We start from the raw sequence: 23,036 nt of genomic DNA, 5'->3' as shown, positions 1-23,036 counted from the left end.
CGATGAAATTGTACAAGTGAATACTATCATCGTTTTTGCGATTTATTATTTGGGATAAGTAAAATTGAATAGACACCATAAGTATGGAAGAGTGGTTTTTGAGAAAAACAACTACACTAGTTTTATTAAGTTCGGAGTAACAATGAACCGACACCGGGTAACGACTGTCAATAAATTATTAGCAAAAATCTTTAGTTAGCGAGACAACTTTAAGTCGAGATTGAAATTAATATTTTGACGAAATATATTTGAAAAATATAACGTCACTTGTAATAGCGGGTTCGTTGAAACAAGAGACCGAAACGCGATCGCAAAACGCGTTTAAAACCGCACTATATAAGTAGGCCTACCCCCACTTTACATTCATTCCAACACATATTTATGAAATATATATATATATATATATATATATATATATATATATATATATATAGAGAGAGAGAGAGAGAGAGAGAGAGGGAGAGAGAGAAAGAGAGTAGAGTGAAGGCATAGAATTCCGGTGGTGGAGCGCGGAGGTCCGGCGGTGGTGCGTGGCGGTCTGACGGTGGCTGCTGGTGGTCCGGCGTGGTAGTCCGTTGGTGGCCGAAGTCCGTCTTTTACCCGGAACCATTTTTAGATCTCCCTAATGCAATGGTAAGCTCCGATCGTCCTAATTTTGAGCTTAAGTTTGTTAAAAACAAGTTTTAAAATTTGGACATATTGTATTAGTTTTGCATGTCTACAAAGATCATTCCGTAACTAAAGTTCTAACGGTCCGATCATCTTGATTTTTATACAGAGAGTTAATAACCTATATATAATCACTCTCAACGGTGGAGATGAGTATTGGAGTTGCCAAAGTTGGGTTTCTCAATCCGTATTCGTGTTTAGTTCGATGGGCGAATTTTGAAAAACTGCCATATTGAAATGCAGATTTCCGGAGATCTGACCATCGGATCAAGCTGATGTTTCAGTGAACCTTCCTAACATATAAACTTTGACTCCACCGAAGGAATCGTTGATAAGATGTCTAGATGGTAAGTTATAAGCTTCGTAAGTTACTGGTAAGATTTTAGAACGAAAACAGTTTCTTAAAATGAGTTGCATGCAGGTTTTGAGGTGTCGTACGGACGATCCGAGACCGGAGAAACGTTCATGCCACAAAAGCGAACGCGTTGGTGTATCCGGATCGCATTGCATGCGGGTTTTGAGAAGATTTATAGGCTCGAACCGTACGCGAGGAGGTATATATTTTATATCTTTAAGTGTTGAAAAAGATAGATAACGAGAGATTAGTATAAATATTGTTGTCAGAAATAACTTGGACAAAATGTTGTTAATAAATATTTAAAAAACCGCTAGATAATATCGAGTGATAAAAATAATACAATCGAGACTTTGACGAATTCGTGTATATTTATGATATAAAAATGTATATACGATATTGGACAAAATACTTTATTCAAATAATCGGTTAATAAAAGGTTATTATAATATACAACAAATATGTATATATAATTTTATTAAATAAAGTCCAAGTTTAGTTTCGAAAACATATTACAACGATTATTTGAAACTATGATGTTCCAATATATATATATATAAGGATATTCCGAAACGTTCGATTCAGTTACGATTTTGCTTAAACAATAAAAGTTTGTAATTTAATTGTTAGAATTATCATAAATAAGACACGTGAGGATAAATATATTAAGTTATGATAAGATTCTATTTGTATCGATGTTTATGTGTTAATATACTTGGTATTAAACATAGGAATCCGGTTATCATTTGGATGACTGTTAATAAGATCTTGACGTCGATTGGCATATTATCACACTTGAATTTTTTTGAGTTGAGGAAAATGTGAGTTTTCTCGTAAATATCCACTTTAAATATATTAATGATTTATAAATGTTTTTGGGGGAGAAGTATGCAAAGAAAATGGCTATATATTTTTCAAATTGTGTTAAATGGGATGATTCATAATAAAAGAAAAAATCGTTAACCTAGAGAGAAAGGGCCTAAAAATATTGGTAGATCTATCGGGGCGACGCCCCCCGCTCTTTTAGTCGCCCTGGTTGAAAATGTGGGAATATTTTTATTTTGGTATGCATCAGGTTTATCATAAATGATAGTCATACATGTGTTGTACTCTTTGCTCGTTTACAACTAATGCATTTTGTTTAAGAAATATATAGCTACGTTTGGAAAAGTGGAAAATTAAATTCCCATTGAAAAGAATGGTGAATAATGAGTATTACCATTGAAAAGAATGGTGAATAATGAATATTATAATTGATAAGAATGATGAATAAATGGGTGTAAAGTCGAGAACTGCTACATCCTGGTTTTTAATTGAGAAACTCACCAACATTCGTGTTGACAAAATTATTTTTAACATACTTTTCAGGTAAATGTAGAAAATAGATGCTTCATGAAGGACTCGGGAAAATGGTGTTGTGCGTTTGAATGAATGATAGTTGGACTTGTAATTTAAAATAGAATCGTGCATGTTTGACACATGTAAAACTCTGATATTTAATAAAGTCCAACTTATGGTTCATTATTATTGAATATGATTGGCTGAACAGCGTCTGTCACCGCCCAAAATAACTAAATTAAGTTTTTCTTTGCCAAGTTAACGATTTTTGGGTGTGACAACAATGACATCTTACTTAAATAGTTCTAGTTCTATCACTAACATTTTGTTATGACCATGTGACACCCTACTACATAAAGGGTATTTGCTAGAGATTTTTGTTAAAGACTGAGATCGGTCACAAGTTGTCGCAAAAAAATAGTCATTGCAAATCTATTGCAGCATGACACTAGAATATTCCATCAAAAATGTATTGCAAACATTCAATCACCAAACTATTGCATCACCAAGTTACATGTAGCATATCTGTAAGTCTCGAATCTGGATTACTACAGTAGGATATCAACCCAAACACGATATTTGTGGAGAATTCAAATATCGTGGTGATTCAAGAACAATAATACGAAAAACAATAACAAGATTAGATGATACGGTTTCAATGCATACGATTTTATTATCAATAAATTGTCAGATACATAAACCTATACCCTTCTAAGCGCTCTAATAGTTTGATGGTGGCTACCACTGATTAACCCTAACTAATGACTAAACATTTACTATATATATGGTTACCATACAAAAGGCTCAAAGGCCAAGCCTAACCAAGCCCCAACTAGCCTAACCGAAATCCATAGGGATTTTGGTATTACACCATCATAACCATAATGTAATTCTTCAACTCGTCTTCGTTTATATCACTTTAGTCTTGATCATGTCATGACCTTTTGATATGCGTCAGTCTAACCAAATCGTGACCCAACAAAATCTGTCGTAAATTCGTATTAGATTATGTAATGTAAGTTATAGTCTACAATATTAGTCGCAAGTTAACTTTCGTCTCGGATAATTAGCGGTAAGTGATGGTTTCTAATAATTATGCAACAAAATTATTTCAATATATCCTTTTAATTGTATTGATACATATACAATTAATTACTTTGTTTGCAGATGATTTTCCGTCACAGTTATAGAAGATGATCAAACTCGAAGAATTTTGGGTGATTGTACGGATCATACATATCGTTTTGAAGAAACCCCTTCTCTTGTAATAAACATCACGAAATCGATAACACAAGGTTAAGTCAGTCACGGTGATCAGATTCAAAGAAAATGACTCTTTTACCGTACAAAGTACAAGTCATAATAGAATTGATCGTTTCAATAAATTATCATTTTGGGAAAAAAAAAAAGACTTCAACCAATATGAAAGATGCCAAAAACATGATGATAATTAGTAGGTGTGATTGATTATTAGACAACATATATTATGATGGGTGGGTAATAGGGGTGGGGTATGATGGGTTATGGTGGGTGGGTAATAGGGGTGGGGTATGATGTTGGTTTTGTTGATATTATTTTGCTCTATCTTGGATGACATCAAACCCCATCTCACTTGGATCAGTTGCTTGAACTTCATAGTGAATGCCATCCAACACTCTTCTTATTCCATCTTTGGATGTTGCATACAACATTTTTGCCCTTATTTTTGATGCACTAGGAGCCCTACATACATTTATAAGAATATAAGTTAATAATGATTAAATAGATAAATTTATAATAATAATTACTTGTGGAAAAACAACGCAAGCTATATAGTTGTAACTTGTAATCATGTTATGGAATTAACTACATGGTCCAATATGATCTCATTTTCACTTTTTGCAATAGAGTCAGTTGTCTTTTTTCTCCTATTCATACGTTTCCACACCGTTATTTAAAGTAAGATTATTAACCTTATTCTTTTTCAAATATTTATATACTATATTTTTATATTGAATTGAATGATAACAATATTTCTAAGAGTACTACTTAGTATTCATTAAGTTAATTAATTTTCCATAAATAATATATCACACATGCGAGATCCGTGTTACAACTTGTTGCATGGGTGAATTAGGGATCACGTTAAGAGTTCAAGTAGTAAAACCAGATCAAAAAGTAATTTGTTTTGTAGATTTCTTACAATATATTGAACCGTTTGACGATAAGATTGATCAAAAAAGGTTAAAATCATCCAATATTATACTACAAAAATATACAAAATCAATAGTATATATGTTACAATGTTACAGAATTATACTTTCTGTACATATCAATTAATTCTATGAATTTGAATACAACCATATGTACCATAAAGGTCACATATTTTATAGGGTTCATAAGCTCAAATGATAAAACCAAAAAATTACTATGGTTTAAACATTGAACGGTTTAGTATTGATTTACGGTTAAACCTATAAATCATTAAAAGAAACAGGCTTGAACGTCACTAATAAAGCTAGAAGTGGTCAAGCCACTTCCATATGAAACAAGCTTTGCCTAAACTGATATTTACTTAAGTCATGGTGACATTAAGATTGCATGAAAAATACCGTTTGCTTTCGACACCTTTGGCGCTCTCGGCCCTGACGCGGTTCAGTTTATAATTGTGTTTTGTTTTAACTTGATTATTCCTAAGCCAGAAGGGGGTAGCGGCGCAGCTTGTTGTCCGTTTATCTGCCGTTAGTCTGTAATTGTCCCGGTGTAAATTTTAATTAATTTTAAGTTTGAAATTTATATATATGAATTTGACGGTTGACAATTGCTCGGAGCTAGATATTCAACAGCTCTTTATAAACAACGTACTTTAAAAAAAGAAATATTTAATGGTAATAAAAAAGATTCTCATACATGAAGTTTTCTAATTTCATGTGTAATCAGAAACCTCACTAGTCCTTATGTATGATCAACCATTTTGAGTTTTTAAAATATTAGAGTAACTAATACGCAAGAATAATATATAGAATACAGAATATAGAGATGGGTGGTGACTAACCATGCAATAAAGAAGATCTTGCTTTTTCGGCAATTGTCGACTGTGACAAAATCAAAATCAAAGACGGCGTAACGACAGTCATCATCTGGTAGAGAGGCGGCAAGATCGGAATATGCTTCTCCGGCACCACCAACTTTATCAACAGTCACCAGTTTCGACTTCTCATCGATTTTAAACACGATATACCGATGAACTTTCTTCCATTTCATCTCCATGAACGAACTCTTGCATTCATCCGCCACCCACATCCCCGTTGTCGCCTACAAAAGTTAATCGTGTTTACAAACGTGTTTTTTTTAACGCTAACTATATTAAAAAAAAAAAAAACTGTCCAGTAAGCAACTAGATAAGACGATACATACCATAACAATTGATTCAGTTTTATGCACATATAATACTTAAGTTTGAGAAGAAAGTTATAAACAAGGAATAGTAGATGATATACCATCTTGAAAGCCATAGCCATGGTGGGAGGTTGTATTTTTCGGCCGCCGGTGACGGTGGTGCTAGAGAGAGAGTGTCGTGTGATTTACGGTGGTGTTACTCGTCACTTTGTTAGTGTACGAAAAAGAAAAATGTGAGGTGGAGATTGTGATTGTGGCGGGTGGTTTAATGTTTGTAATAACAATGTTTTTTTTTTCGTCAAACTCGCACCTAACATTCTATTCTATTTTATCCTTTTATTAACATTTATACTCACTTAATTAATCAAGTTTGTTTAGTAATTTAATGTTTGTGAGTATTAGGAGTTTATATAAAAGCTATATTATTGAAATGCCATTGTGGTTGTGGTTAATTTATTACAACTTTGCTCAAACACTTGTATGTAATAACAATAACTAATAACAATGTTTTCTTTGCTTCGTCAAATTTGCACCTAATATTCGATCTTATTTCTATTGTTTTATTATAACACTTTTCTTCTCTTCGTTGAACAAGTTTGTTGGTAATAATCGTGTCCTAAAACAAAAATGAGTTGGCTGGTCTACAGAATTGGCCGCGCTACGCGGCAGGTGGGGAAAGATCCTGGGTTTCAATTGTTGTCATTTTTAATCCCTAAACTTCTATACATGCGTTTTTTAGACATTTTAAGTGATATTAAAGATTTTTAAGGGTTGTTTGACGAGTTTGAAAGTTATGAGAATATAAAATAAGTTAAACCAAGCTAAATACTAATAAATAACTTTCTTTATATAATACGAAATATTCGAATTACATTTGAGTTGGTGTAAGGCCCCGATCCCGGTGCCCTACTTTGGCGTTGGATTTACTCAACACAGTTCTAAATACCAGAGTGAATTAAAACTATTCACGGAATTTAATAAGTCAACCGTATATTACATAACATTCTAAATCTTGTCTTTCAAAACAAAAACATAATCAAATATATCATCATAACATTCTTCTCAAGATGCCAGTATTTTCAGTCCACTACCACGTGTCTTCATTCAAGCTAGCTGCCTTAGTCTATTCATCTGCGTGCATACTAAAAGTCAGCTACGCCGAGTGAGTTCTAATTAATCAGACAACATAAAATACGTCATATACTACATACTTAACCTGCTTTACTTTCTTTTGTACATACATAAGTATATACCTTCATTCTTACTATCATACTTTCGTTCTTTCATACTTTCATATTTTATCTTACTTTACGTACATACTTATATCTTTTTAAAAAGCCTTTCGCCCTAAAACTCACGGATATTATTAGGGTCTGCCACTCTCATTTCACAGATATTATTAGGGTCTGCCACCCTCATTTCACATATATTATTAGGGTTTGCCACCCTTTTACCATACAAACATACCTTTCTTTATATTTATATTTCAATATTTTCATGCACACTCTTAATCTTTTCTATAGCATTCATATATCATTTATTCATCATTTATAAAACATTCTCATATCATACACTTACCACTTACGGTATGTGTATTAACTAATCACATCGAGTATACACACAACTTCGAAAACATAACAAGGAAATGGGGCTAGAAACTCACATATGCCTTGTGCTTCTCAGAGTTAACTGTAATACACCTCCTTAGTTGTGCTTGGCTAACTGTGTTATAATTATAAGTATCAATTAACTACCTATAACTATATAATACTTCTAGGTTAGTGCAACCCTTAGCTACAGGGGTCTGGGGGCAGCGCCCCCTGGTAGCGGGGTCTAGGGCAGCAGCCCCTAGCAGGGTCCAACGGGCGTTCCCCTGGCTGGGGTCAAGCTGCCATATCAGCTTGAAAAAATTTTATTTTCATTAACAGCTCTTTACTAATAATTCATCAGAAAACTGAAGTTTGAACCAATCGAATCGAACCATAATTCTAATCGAATGATCATTCTAATCGAATCACTGATTCTAATCGAATTGAATTACTCATTCGATTCGATTCCTTATTCAATTCGATTCGTTTACTTTTCATTTAAATCAAGTTTCTTAATGGCTCGATTCATATCTGGTTTCCATTCTCATCACTTTCTAGCATTTCCTTTCGACTTGTTTTGCCCGACTTGCATAAGAAACGAGCCGACTATAACCACATCATTTTCTTGCATTAACCCGGTCCAAACGTTACCCGTTTTTCCTGTCTCATTCCAGACATCTTGTTTGCTGGAACATTCATTATTTTTTTCGAATCCGAAACCCAACACATATATCGTTTACGATTATTTTTATTTATTATTAATTCGAACGTTCAACGCTAAATAAATTATCGCGCTGTTTAAACATATGTATTTTTCTTTTATTGATTTATTTTTGTTATTTATCGATTTAACTAGGAGTTATGTACAAAATCCACCACTAGCTAACATTTATCTACTTGTGTACCCAACCCTAAAGTTTAGGGACTAAATAGCAAAAATTATCCAAAACCCTTCTCTTCTTTCTTCATTTCCCGTCACCACTGTCGCCACCCCTTGCTTCATGACCCACGATTAAGGCCTGTTATCATGGAATTGACTTTGTATAAACGTTAAGTGATAAAAAACGCGTCCAAATCATACCTTAATTGTGTTAATCAACAACCAATTGACAGCTCAATGCCAAAAACGAACCACGGATCATTCGATTCCTAAAACCCTATATAAACTCGTTTATGTTTCAATTAAACTCGTCCACAACTCACTCAAGCTATCACGACCTAAACTCATATACTTAATTAGACCAGTTCACTCTTTATAACTCGTTCTTTCATCAATAAACCGCCGGCCCTTCTTGATCTCGTTCACCCACCTCTGATCGTTGTTAGAGGTAATTGTATACATGGTTAGAATCGCGATATTGGATAAACATTAACAGATTTGGATCAATTGATTTCGTTAGGGTTCTTAGCCAAATCTGTTGATGTTTGCTTATGTTTATATTATTTGGGTTCTGGGTATTGTTGCAAGATGTTGGATGGCTCAGATGGTTAAAACACTTGAATCCCGGGGTGGAGGTCGCAGGTTCGACCCCCTGCCACCCCGTTTTGCCTTTATTTTTAGTATTTTTGATAAACTAATCAATTTCAATGATTTTAAAACCTTAATAAATTATAAATAATTTATATCTTATTAAAACCAATATATTAACTCGTTGTTTTTCGAATCTCGGTTAAAACTAGATATATATACACACACACACACACACATATAGAGCAAGGTTAAAATAAGAAGTAAAACTATCTTAAGAAGTGTAAGAAGTGGTTTTTACCCTTAAAAAAATAAAACACACCGAACAAAAAACACACCGAACGAACAAAATAAATCACACCGAACAATAAACACACTAACAATATCCACCATCAGATGATCAAATCCAACGCCCGATATTACTTCTCACACTTCTTACAAATAACCAACTTCTTATTCTAACCTCACCCTATATCTATATACATATATAAATATATGTATAATAGTTATTAAAAGTTTATAAGGGTTTTTGTAATGAATATTTAAAAAGATTTTGTTTATTTAGAATACGTAAATTAAGGTATATAATATTATTTTACATAATAATTTGGCTAGGTAATTTATAAACAAATGGCATTGTTATAAATATATATAAAAAGTTACCGCTTAAATAATATAAGTACGAATGTTTTATAAACAATTATATTTTATGTAATATTAAGTTATAAGTAATCTTCATTAATCATTAACTTTAAATAAAATATGCTAAACGCTCAATACCCGTTCCTATCTCGTTTTCTCTTTTAGTCTATTTGTTAATTTGTAGTTTTCCCGTTATTACACTTTTTAGGATTTGACTTTGCTACTTCTCGAGCGCGTTGCTTATTCTCCTACCAATCTTAAGGTATTTATTCATTTGCTTATTCTCTAAGGTGAGTTTACATATCCCCATTTTTCATCTTTTAAATTTTGGGGGTGGCATGTATACCCTATTTAAATTACTCATTTTTATTTATTCATCTATTCATAACACAATTCAATATATGTTTATGTGTGATTATTTCATGCTCTATGATAATGCTCTATGTGCTTAATTGTTTATTTTATGTTTGGTGGTTGGTATCTCATCCTCATCTATCCTCATCTAGTATGATTATACACTTACCCAAGTACTTTGATTTCGTATCAACAGGAACGGGTCCACATCTATTTAGTTGTTTTACATTTTTCATGGGAATTGTGATGCTCAACATTAACATATGAATTGTGGTTTTCATTTATATATGTATCTCAACTAAAACTTATGTATTCTCACCAACATTCGTGTTGACAAACTCTATTTTTATACATGCTACAGGTACAAGTAATTTACATTAATCAAGATTGAAGATATTGTTTTGATTATTATAATTGTCTACTTGTTTTGATATTAATGAATTAAATAATTATCGTCACTTTAATTAGTGTCTTTTGAGCTACTGTCCAATCAATACGTTACGCCCCGGCATGTTCCGCCTTTGGTTGGGGTGTGACAGATTGGTATCAGATCCGAAGGCAATTAGATAGGTGGTTAGATATAACGGCCTAGTAGCATGCTTAGGGTCCCTATACGTGATATGCCTTTACGTGTTTGCACCCTGGATTATATTATTGATTGCAGTAGCTTAAATACTAATTGATGATTTAATAATATTCTTGTACACAAAATCACACACTTAATCCGAGGCTATGCCTTACTCTCAAAATTGTTTTCAAAACTTTAGGACGATTTAAAAAAAAATGGGAAGTTCCTTAAGAAATCCCGCCTTTTCACTCCCCTCTCCTTGAGGATGATTCGTGGGACGGATATGTAGTAACTGTAAGAGGGACAAACTTGTTTACCGAACCCTTGACACCAAGGCTTGCGAGCCTAAGGAAGTGCAATGCGCATAAATCTCAATCAGCCGCGAGACCTGTTTGCCTTCCTGGAGTGTTCGGTAAGGGTGTGGAACTTATTAGGCCAAATCATATCACACCAAACGTACCCAAACCTGCTACCCTCATTGTATCAAACGTGGTCATGTGACGATCACACTCTTATGTCAACGATGAGATTTTTATTTAAATTTTTCTATTTTGTTAAAAATGAATATTTTCTCAAATTATCAATTTCATCAATACTCCAAGTTAAGGTTATTAAAATTTTATTTTGTATTCTCATGAATTTTCACAAAACTCAAAATTTCACATAGATATACAACCCCAAAACATAATAATTTTTTTTTCTCGTGTCGTCATTTTAGCATGTCTTCTTCCCGCCTTATCAACCGTAACCGTCGCACTAGCAACTCGGGCCGTAGCATGTCATCCCGCAAAACCAAGGGAATCGTGGAAGCCTTCCCAACAATCATCTCTCAATTGCAAACTGTGAATGCTTCTTCATCATCTACAACTTCGAACCCAATTGCTTACCCCCTCAAACAATTCAAGAATGCCAACCCGCCTGAATACTTCGGTATCGACGGTGCTACCATTATCCTCCAATGATTCGAAGAAATGGAGAGCATATTCCTCCATCGTGAATGTCCTGAGGACAAGAAAACCACTTACGCCTCGAGCATGATCAAGAAGAATGCCCTCAATTGGTGGAACGGTGAGAAGCGCACACTTGGCGCTGAGGTTTCCATGGCCTTGCCATGGGGTGACCTCAAGAAACTCATGCTCAAGAAGTTTCGCCCGAAACATGAGCTTTGGAAGTTGGAAGAGGAGTTTTGGAATTTGAAACAAGAAAGTGGAAATGACGCCATCTACAACGATCATTTCCATGAACTGAGCCTTCTCATCCCCCACATGGTCACTCCCCTTGAACGTTCAATCGACAAGTACATCTCGGGTTTGCCTATGAAAATCCAAGATTCCGTCCTAAGTCGTGACCCTCAAACCCTCCATGATGCCATCACCTTAGCCGGTACCCTCACCGAAAACCACGTTAAGGCCGGGACCTTGACGCGGAAAAATTTCAAGAAGCCCAATGATAAGTCTGCATCCGAGCCCACCAAAGAACCCAAGCCCGAATCTCCCAAACCCGAGTCTTCTAAGCCCGAATCCTTCAAGCACAACAACTCTCCTCATTACCGCAACAATAAAAGAAATTCCAAATCCCAAAACTATGTATTGGCCCAATCACAAACCCAACCCACCAAGAAACCTTACACAGGACCCCACCCATTATGTGACACGTGTAACTTTCACCATTCACCTAACCTCAAGTGTTGACAATGAACCCATTGCAATCAATTTGGTCACCTTTTTACCACATTCCGTGAACGCAACCAAATTTTGATGCAACCATTTACCTCACCTCTTACCCAACCCTTACCTTATGCTCAACCGTTTACTCAATCCCCTAAACTATTAGGGCTTGTTACAATTGTGGAGACTCTAACCATTATCGCAAGGCATGCCCAAGACTCGCACACATGAACCAAATCCAATCCTACCCAACCCAAACCACTCAATATCAATCTTACCAAGCCCAAGTAAATCAACATCAACCAATCCCAGCTCAACCCATCCAAGCAATTCAAACCCAACCCATTCAAACAATTCAAGTCAACCAAATCCGAATCAACCAACCAACCACAAGTAACCAAGCTACTCAAGGACAAGTGTGTTACATCAACGGTTCCCAAGTTTAAGCCTAACCCTTTATGAAGACATGCTACGCAAAAGACGTTTCTTTTATTTAGTTCTTTTCATTTAAATCTAATGTATTAACTTCATTAAATCTCCAGTTTTGTTATAAATAAGAATTATGGTTATCTATAATAGTATTCAATCTCTTATTTATTCATATCTTGTCGATTATAGCACTATTTATTGTTACACAATTTATTATCATGATTTAAGTGGTCTATAGACTGGTTGTTTACCAGGACTATGTTGCATGTCTATGCGCATGGTTATCTAATAGCACCTTATTTGTATAATGAACTACCTATGACCGATTCCTATATACGATTTGGAAATTGGGACTATGAACATGTATTGTACATAGTTTTATCTAATAGGAGTCACATGTATAAATTTTATTTCAATATTTTAATACATGACAACCCAAACCCTCCAAACTCACCACATTCTCATGGTACTCTTATCTCATCCCATCGATTTTATAATCTTGGTTTCAACTCTCAACTATTATTATATTCATAAGTCATGTGTTTCTTTTGTTGTGTGAACCGATTATTGCGTGAATTTTGTCGTCGTCACAAGTATTTTCTCTACATCGTAGGTGTAACTTATATAATTTTCCTCTATCTATTTATTTCATTTGTTGTTATCACTTTTGATGGTTAACTTCAACAATTTCGTTTATGTTTATTTTATTATATTTATTATTATTATTATTATTATTATTATTATTATTATTATTATTATTATTATTCTTAAGATTATTTACTAGTTATTTATGATCATTAAATTTCCCATATTTTTCTATATGTTCATTGCTCTTGATCAAATGATTCTATTGAAATAAAAAAAAAGGGAGTTTTCTTTTACCCATGTTTTCAAACCCGCACAACGGGACAAACCATGTGCATCATGCGACGATCTAAATAATTATGAATGCACGCATAGTTATCGAAATCCTCGCATGGAACTCATGGTGAATACGGTTGTGTGTCATAACTCGGAATTTTGGGTAAAAGTACAAATATCGACGTGATAAGGGCATGGTGGATACTCCGCTGATATATCCTATATATAAGTGTCCTTATCATGCCTTCCGTTTGTAGCGTTATTTGGGTCACCTAAAGATCTGTGTTTTTTTGTTATATATATATATATATATATGTATATATATATAAAATCTCTTTACACTTACTTTCTTTCTTTATGTTATATTTTTCTATAATTTTGGGACGAAATTTTCAAAAAGTTGTGAATACTGTAACATTCGTTATTTTTTTCGAATCCGAAACCCAACACATATATCGTTTATGATTATTTTTATTTATTATTAATTCGAACGTTCAACGCTAAATAAATTATCGCGCCGTTTAAACATATGTATTTTTCTTTTATTGATTTATTTTTATTATTTATCGATTTAACTATGAGCTATGTACAAAATCCACCCCTAGCTAACATTTATCCACTTGTGTACCCAACCCTAAAGTTAAGGGACTAAATTGAAAAATTTATCGAAAACCCTTCTCTTCTTTCTCCCTTTCCCGTCACCAATGTCGCCCCCCCCCTCTTGCTTCATGACCCACGATTAAGGCCTGGAATCACGGAATTGACTTTGTATAAACGTTAAGTGATAAAAAACGCGTCCACATCATAACTTAATTGTGTTAATCAACAACCAATTGGAAACTCAATGCCAAAAACGAACCGCAGATCATTCAATTCCTAAAACCCTATATAAACTCATTTATGTTTCAATTAAACTCGTCCACAACTCACTCAAGCTATCACGGTCTAAACCCCTATACTTAATTAGACCAGTTCACTCTTTATAACTCGTTCTAATAAACCGCCGGCCCTGCTTGATCTCGTTCATCCACCTCTGATAGTTGTTAGAGGTAATTGTATACATGCTTAGAATCGCGATGTTGTGTTGATTAAAAGCCCTAAGGCTTATTGGATAAACATTAACATATTTGGATCAATTGATTTCGTTAGGGTTCTTAGCCAAATCTGTTGATGTTTGCTTATGTTTATATTATTTGGGTTATGGGTATTGTTGCAAGATGTTGGATGGCTCAACTGGTTAAGACACTTGAATCCCGGGGTGGAGGTCGCGGGTTCGACCCCCTGCCACCCCATTTTGCCTTTATTTTTAGTATTTTTGTTAAACTAATAAATTTCAATGATTTTAAAACCTTAATAAATTATAAATAATTTATATCTTATTAAAACCAATATATTAACTCGTTGTTTTCCGAATCTCGGTTAAAACTAGATATATATATATATACATATATCTATATATATAAATATATGTATAATAGTTATTAAAAGTTTATAAGGGTTTTTGTAATGAATATTTAAAAAGATTTTATTTATTTAGAAAACGTAAATTAAGGTAAATAATATTATTTTACATAATAATTTGGCTAGGTAATTTATAAACAAATGGCACTTTTATAAATATATATAAGAAGTTACCGCTTAAATAATATAAGTACGAATATTTTATAAACAATTATATTTTATGCAATATTAAGTTATAAGTAATCTTCATTAATCTTTAACTTTAAATAAAATATGCTAAACGCTCAATACCCGTTCCCATCTCGTTTTCTCTCTTAGTCTAATTGTTAATTTGTAGTTTTCCCGTTATTACACTTGTTAGGATTTGACTTTGCTACCTTTCGAGCGCGACGCTTATTCTCCTACCAATCTTAACGTATTTATTCATTTACTTATTCTCTAAGGTGAGTTTACATATCCCCCTTTTTCATATTTTAGATTTTGGGGGTGACATGTATACCCTATTTAAATTACTCATTTTTATTTATTCATCTATTCATAACACAATTCAATTGTTTATGTGTGATTATTTCATGCTCTATGATAATGCTCTATGTGCTTGTTTATTTTAGGTTTGGTGGTTGGTATCTCATCCTCATCTATCCTCATCTAGTATGATCATGCACTTACCCAAGTACTTTGATTTCGTATCAATAGGAACGGGTCCACATCTATTTAGTTGTTTTACATTTTTTCATGGGAATTGTGATGCTAAACATTAACATATGAATTGTGGTTTTTATCTATATATGTATCTCAACTAAAACTTATGTATTCTCACCAACATTCATGTTGACAAACTCTATTTTTATACATGCTACAGGTACAAGTAATTTACATTGATCAAGATTGAAGATATTAGTTTTTATCTTAGGATATGATGTAGTTGTTTTGATTATTATAATTGTGTACTTGGTTTGATATTAATGAATTAAATAATTTTCGTCACTTTAATTAGTGTCCTTTGAGCTATTCTCCAATCAATACGTTACACCCCGGCATGTTCCGCCTTTGGTCGGGGTGTGACATTTGCGTTCAAGTTTACATTTTTCTTACATAATAAGGCCCGATTTTTCTTAGTATCAAATCTTAGGGCAAACCGACCTTAAATACTTAACCTTTAATCTAAAACGTACATTTTTGGTCCACTTCTAGCTACGGGTTTGATTCAACACATGATTATGGACGTGTTTCTTACTTGTATGATGATGTTCTAACACAAACCCTTCTTGGCTCGGATTCAAATATGATCCATAATGGAAAAGAAGTGTTTGTGTGTGTTTTTGAGTGTGTGTAGGTGGCTGGATGAATGAAATGAGGGTTTTAGTGAGGTTTAAGGAGGTTTATATACACTTAAGGACATGAACCTAAGGCTCATCACCATCCTTTATTCCATCTTTTATTGTCCAAGCCCACACTCTATTATTTTTATTTAACGTAACTAAATAATAGCACACCATTAAGTAATGAAATCCGTTTAATTATTATTATAAAAAATAGGATGTTACAGTTGGGTAAATGCAAATGAACACAATTACGAAAAAAATCTGAAATGTTACAGTATCCCATACTTTTTGAAATTTCGTCTTGAAATTAGGGAAAACTAAAACAAATCGTGTTCAAATAATTAAATTTAAGGAAAAACATTTTAACTAAAATTTACAATTACAAAGACCAAAACATGTTACAAAGACCAAGAAGACACATTAACACACTGACACTATGTTTTGTATTTTCAAGGATACTTTCTGACTATTTATTAAAATAGACCCATAAATTGTTTTACATTATTTATATTTAATATAGAGGTAAAAGTTCGTCGGAGATTAACTTTAAGGGTTGAGTTATTCTACAAAGGGTTACAAAAAATTAGAATGATGAGAAACCATAATTTATTGTCATGTGTCAAGTAGGGACCAAATGAGGAAAGACATAAAATGAAAGACACGTATTTTCTCTAGTCACATGCAAGACACATGTCAATTTCCCCATCATTTTAAAACGTCTATAACTTTTTCGTTATACATTTTCTTTTAAAAAAAGGTTCACCATAATAACAACCTTTTTTTTATCTTTAATATGAGTATGATTTTGTTTTATAAAAATAAAAAACAAGTTATGTCATTATGTCTTTCTGTTTGTCATTGTGTCTTATGTCTATCATTGTGTCGCTCTATTTATCATTGTGTTTTTATGCTTATCATTGTGTTTTTTTTTTCAAAAATGATGAAATATGAAAATTGTAATAGTGAAATAACACCGTTGTGTAATTATAATATGTAAATATAATGATAAAATAACAAGTATATCTAATACATAAAAGTATAAAGCATAATGATTAATGCATATTACACAATAACATAAACCATAAAACACAATGTTGAATATATATTACACAATGATCTGAAACGTAAAACACAATGGTAATTACATAATAAACAATGACCTGAACATAATACACAATGACTAAAATAAAATGATGAGTAGAAAGACAAAATAACGAACAGGAGACAAAATAATGAGCATAAATACACAATGACGTACGTTTTGTTTTAAAATTTACCTTTAATATGTGTTACGATTGAAAAACAAAATGACCATAGCCTATAACATAATTTAGAAAACTGTCGGTCCCGATTGATCACTCAATCCATCTATGTCCTAACCCACGGTTAGGGTGTTGACAAGAAGGTTAACGACACAGCTAGATTGGAGAAGAATAATAGTGTATCAAAGGCGGAATCAATAACACACTAGTTGTTGCTTGAAGGATACAATAAAGACACACAAACACGCACACATATTCACTCAAAAGATTTCCATAAATAGTAAGTCGATTACATAAATGAATTCATTAGGGTTCTAAGAAAGGAATGAAATGATTCTAGGCGGAATATCCGTAAGAATATGTCAGCCGTCAAATAGTTGTCAATCAATTCATGTGTCTGTCCTATATCCGTTAGGAGGCGTGCCCTAGATCATTCTATTTAAAGGCCTGCCTCCTGACAGCTGTCATTCCTTCTAGAAACCCTAATCACTAATACATATTCAGAAATCATAATACAAATTATACTAAGTGTAAAACAGGTCTTTGGGTAGACTTTGTGTCTTTTATCCTCTTCGAGTAGACCTGGTAACCTTGAAGTGTGGTTGGGAACAATTCTCCGGGTAGACTTTACTTGGAGTATTTTCCTTAGAAAATCCTCACCTAGCAGACTTCAATCTTCCTGATCATAGCAAACTTTGCTCGTTATGATCCTACGAGCAAACTATTCTTCATGAATCCCTTCAACTCTTTGTTAATGAATAACTTATTAAGCAAACCAAAGTGTGCTGGTAACACTGTTTGACTTGTGCTGGTAGCACTGTAGCTTGCTCGGAGTTGAACCTTGCTAGGGAAAATCCTTTGAGTGTTTCGTGAATAACTTTCCCAAAGCATTATCGGACTACTGTTTATTGATCGAACCTTGCTAGATCTTCCAAGTTACTTGACTTCATTAGCTTGGTTTAGTCAAGAGTTTGCTAGTATGCAAACTATGCTTGACCTGAATAACACCTTGCTAGATGAAGTGAACCCTGCTCGGATTATCACTAAGGAAGACTTCAAGAAGATAACCTTTCCCGGAAGGCATAATACCTTGCTAGGCTTAAGTAAAAGCTTGCTCGGATGTCCAAGTATGCCCGATGTCTATACTTAGCCATATTCAGGGAGGTTGAGAAGATTCCAATCTTCATTTAGTTAATTTTCTCATCCCAACAATCTCCCCCTAGATTGGAACACACTCAGCTGTACCAAAACACTTCTATGGTTACGTACACTTAGATCAAAATACACATCAAATCAAAATCAAATTACGTATCAAAATTAAAATACTACAAAGTGAGAATTCTGTCTAGTGGACATTACAAAGCAAAGCCTAAACTAAATATGATCTTCATCTTCTTGAGTTGTAGGCTGCTTGTCTTCTTCCAATTCTCACTCCACCTGCCTTTTCCTTAAATATGAACATTTGTTGCTGATGAGGATGATCATCAGGAAGTGTCTAGTGCATAATGTCTTTTAGATCCTCATCATGAAGGAAGGTCAGGTCTTCATCAGATTTAATAGTTGCCAAAGTTGTTCCATCTGAGTTCCTGAGAATGTAGAAACCATTGTTCTCATTGTAGTCGATTCTTGCAATTCTACCATTCCGCTGAACTTCTTGGTTTGGCCTTGTCATTATTCTCCTCATACTGATGCAGGTCATCATGTTGGCCAAGGGATTTCTGTTCCCTACTTTGAGTGTATAATCAAGCTCAAGATGCTTGATGTCACTCATTCTTTTTTCCTTTCCTTGTCTTTTCATTTTCTGTCAATTTCCATCTCTTATTCTGATTTAACAAGGGGAATCCCAATTCAGCTTCACTTTTCAATTGCTTTGATAGCTCATTTTGTTGTCTTCCTGCAAGTTTGTTTCTATCATGATGGTCATATAAGTTCAAACTTGCCATTTTCTGAAGTTGCTCTCTCTTGTAGTCTGCAAAGTCATCTTTGAAGATAATCTCGTTCAGATCTCTACTTTCCATCACCACCTTCAATGTACGAGAAACAGTCATAGAATAGCTTAATTAGTAGGTCCACATCAGTTGGTGGCCTTTCTTGTCTTTGATGAGTGATTCTAGTTGCAGAACTCTGTCCTCTTGAAGAACTTTGTGCTCTTGAAACTGATAGCCTTGTTGGAACAGCTTTCCTGGGTATAGTGGCCCTTTCTAACCAAAATTTCTTCTCATACATGGAGATCACCATCTCCACTGGCATGTTTACCAAATCCACAAGATTTTCTCCTCCATCAAGGAATAATCTTCCAATCATATTTCTAACATTTTCATCATCAAGCTTACCGGTTGGTACAAACTGTACTCCACCTGGTCCAGCTATGAAGCTTCTTGGGATTCTTTCTACTGGCAGTAATTTCTCCCATTCAACTTTTTGTTCATAGAACAACTCCTTTAATTGAGCCTTTCCCAACATATCAAAAATATTTTCTTTCATAACCTTGTGTTTCATTACATTCTTTAGGGTCTTGATCATTTCCTCATCTTCCCATGGTTCTCTGTATTCAACAGGCTCTAGTTTGACTTCCACAGGAATAGGGGTTTTTGATGCTTCAGCTTTTTCCATATTAATATTTTCAAGCTCAGACATGTATAGGGTCAATTTTTCTGTTCTGCTCATGCCTTCAAGTTCACTGAGCCTCCCCTTTACTTCCATCAATCTATCCAGCAATTCCAATTTCTCATTTTCCCATTTTCTTTTCTTTTCAATTTTAGTCTTTTTAACCAAAGATACAAGTCTTGATTTCTTTGCAGAGGTTTCTGGTTGATCTTTCATTGATAATATTCTAAAATGAGATTCAACCGTCTCCTTTGTAAGACTATCAACCATCTCAGGAGCCATCCCTTTCTCTGTCAAGTACTTACATTTCCCTCCATACTTCTTCATCACAGCATCAATCTTTTTATCTAGCTTTTATTCTCTTTCAAACCTCTCCTTCTCCTCTTTCTCTATTGTTTCTCTGGTTGTATTGTAATGTCTTTGCGAATCATGGAAACTCATTCTGCTTAGATCTTTCTCATTAAGTCTTGTTTTCTCCAATACTCTCTATACTTCATAGAGTCTGCATTTTTCTTTTCAACCCTTTTTCTAATCTCATAATCCTCCTTATCAATCAACTTTTGCAACTCCTCATCAAATGGAGGAGCCAATTTCTCAAGACTATATTCAAGTCTTATCAGACTAATCACCAAAGGTTTATTCCTTCTTACCTCATCCAGACTTTGTTGTATATTTTCCCTCTGTTCATCAGTTATTTCAACTCGAGGGGATACAATATTAGCCTTTTGAACCTTATCACTTTGTCCATCATCATTGTCATCATCATTGTTGTCGTCATCAGTATCACCTTCATCACTTTCCTCAACTTCAGTGTCATCATCCTTTTCTATTGATTCATCAAGTTCATCTACCTTTGGTTCATTATGATCAGGTATTTCTTCAGGCAAAATCATTTGAATAGGAACATCCATTACAGGGCTTGTGTGTTCCTTAGGGCTTTCAACAGTATATTCAGTTTCATCATCTTTCTTAGCCCTTTTATTCACTTCCTCATCATCGCTTTCATCATATTCATCATATCTGGACCTCTTTCTTGAATACTTCTTTCCATATCTGACATCATCTTCACAATTCCATGAAGAAGGGTTTTCTCAATATCTTCTTCAACTTGTTTCACCCATCTTTTTGCAGCTGTAGTTATGATAGGTTCTCCAACCTTGTCAGGTACCATCTGCTTGATAGGTTCATCATGTGTAGTTTCAGTAGTGGTTGGGTTTTCTAATTCAGCAAACTTACTAATAACCAAAGCTAAGGTATTGTCAACCTCCTCAGCTTGTTTCATCTTGATCAAGACCTCAATTACTTCCTGGTCTACATCATCATTCTAATCAAGAGTCTTGACAATGTTATCTTGTTCAATCAAAGATTCTTGCTCAGCCAACTCTTCTTCAGTCATGGTTTGGGCAATGAATTCCCTTTCTGATGTTTCTTTCACAATCTTTTCATACCTTTTGGCAGCCAATACATCCTCGTCTTCTTCATCCTCAACAATCACATCCTGTGTATCATAGGCTCATCTTCATCATCAACTATGGCTTTACCCTTTTCCTTCATTCTTTTCTTTTCTTCTTCAGTTTCAGAAGGGAAATTTTCAATATCATCAAATAAATCTTCCGTCTCCTTATCATGGTCAACCTTCTTGGAACTTTCTTCATTTGTTTCTTGTTCAGTTAAGATCAGTTCCTCGGTAGCAGCATCCTCATCCATCACATCAGTTGCATCATCAGTGGTAATGGCTTCAGTCAAAACATAAGTAGCAATGGAATCATTAGCTATTGCTTTTGTAGTTAAAACATTCTCAGTGGATTGGTCATTCATAATACCATCAGCTTCATTCACTATCTCACTTACTCCTTCTTCAGTTACCACATTTTTCTTTGATAATACGTCCTGAGCATCATAGTTTTGCTCACCTCCATCTGAGTCATCTCCTTCATACCCTTTATCATCAAATCCACTTACATCACTATCATCAATATCACTGTTACAATACAAATTTTAAATATTCTTTAAACCGTCTTCTTCAACATTCACTACAACATCTGCCAGCTCTTCATCTTCATCAACATCAGCGTTAGTTGGCTCTGGGATATTCTCCCCCTGTTTTGGTACAACTGAGGTCTTCTCAACCTCAGCCTCCAGGTCTTGAATTCTCATTTGAGCTTGGGCCAACTGAGCTTTTAACTCCTCATTGTCTTTTTGTAAGGCCCCGTTACCGGTGTCTCACATTTGTACATTGGATTTACTCATAAACATAGTTCTAAATATCAGAGTTAATAAAAACTTTCGCGGAATAATATAAAAGTCAACCATTCATTACAAATATCCATAACCTGTCTTTCAAAAATATAACATAAAACATAGTATTTCAAACATCACGACAAATCTCCAGATGCCAGCCTCTTCGGATCCTGCCATGTGTCTTCCTCAAGCCAACTGTCTCAGTCGATTAGCCCGCATGCATACTAAAAGTCAGCTACACTGAGTGAGTTCTAGTTAATCATACAACATTCAATACATTCATAGCTACGTACTTCCATAAGTACCTCATACTTTCATAATTCGGTCATAATATACATATTTACCTTCATACTTTATTCTAAATTTTACTTTACATTATTCTATTCTGCCTTGGATATTATTAGGGTCCGGTCCCTTTTTCTGCCTCAGATATTATTAGGGTCCGGTCCCTTTTCTGCCTTGAGTATTATTAGGGCTCAGTCCCTTTTTGCCTCGAGATTTATAAAGGGCTCCGTCCCTTTTCTGCCTCGGATATTAATAGGGTCCGGTCCCTGTCTACCTTGAGTATTATTAAGGCTTAGTCCCTTTCCTCTGTACCTGACTATCTCTTACATTCATTCATAACATGCATACATATCATTCGTACATTATACATAACATTATACCTTGACAGTACGTGCAATATCCGAAGATCGTTCATGTACCGAAAAGCAATCATTCATACCTTATATACATATCATTCATATCTTCAACTATCACCCAACGGTACATGTAATATCCGAAGATCGTTCACGTACCGACAAGCAATCATTCATACCTTAT

General features: G+C 34.2%; 1 protein-coding gene across 1 annotated transcript; it reads right to left on the bottom strand.

Moving 5' to 3' along the window:
• Positions 1-3,707: 3,707 nt before the first annotated feature.
• On the bottom strand, positions 3,708-5,937 carry LOC143613905 (actin-depolymerizing factor 5). The gene is made up of 3 exons (XM_077087495.1): positions 5,842-5,937; positions 5,397-5,656; positions 3,708-4,084 (listed from the first exon to the last, which is right to left on the bottom strand). The coding sequence occupies exons 1-3, from the start codon at positions 5,860-5,862 to the stop codon at positions 3,934-3,936; spliced, it is 432 nt and encodes a 143-aa protein (XP_076943610.1). The 5' UTR covers positions 5,863-5,937; the 3' UTR covers positions 3,708-3,933.
• Positions 5,938-23,036: the final 17,099 nt, after the last annotated feature.

The sequence above is a fragment of the Bidens hawaiensis genome, unplaced genomic scaffold (genome assembly GCF_021521415.1).
Source record: "Bidens hawaiensis isolate Kalapana, Puna unplaced genomic scaffold, B.hawaiensis_p1.1 tig00038532_1, whole genome shotgun sequence".
Taxonomy (NCBI): domain Eukaryota; kingdom Viridiplantae; phylum Streptophyta; class Magnoliopsida; order Asterales; family Asteraceae; genus Bidens; species Bidens hawaiensis.
Note: the sequence above shows the minus strand (reverse complement) of the source record. Positions and strands in the feature narration are given on the sequence as shown.

Excerpts from the sequence above, each read along its gene's own strand:
- LOC143613905 (XM_077087495.1), bottom strand. The coding sequence starts at position 5,862 with ATGGCTATGGCTTTCAAGATG. Across the intron at positions 5,657-5,841 it reads TGGCTATGGCTTTCAAGATG|GCGACAACGGGGATGTGGGT; the intron begins GTATATCATCTA and ends TAACTTTTGTAG. Across the intron at positions 4,085-5,396 it reads AAGATCTTCTTTATTGCATG|GGCTCCTAGTGCATCAAAAA; the intron begins GTTAGTCACCAC and ends AAATGTATGTAG.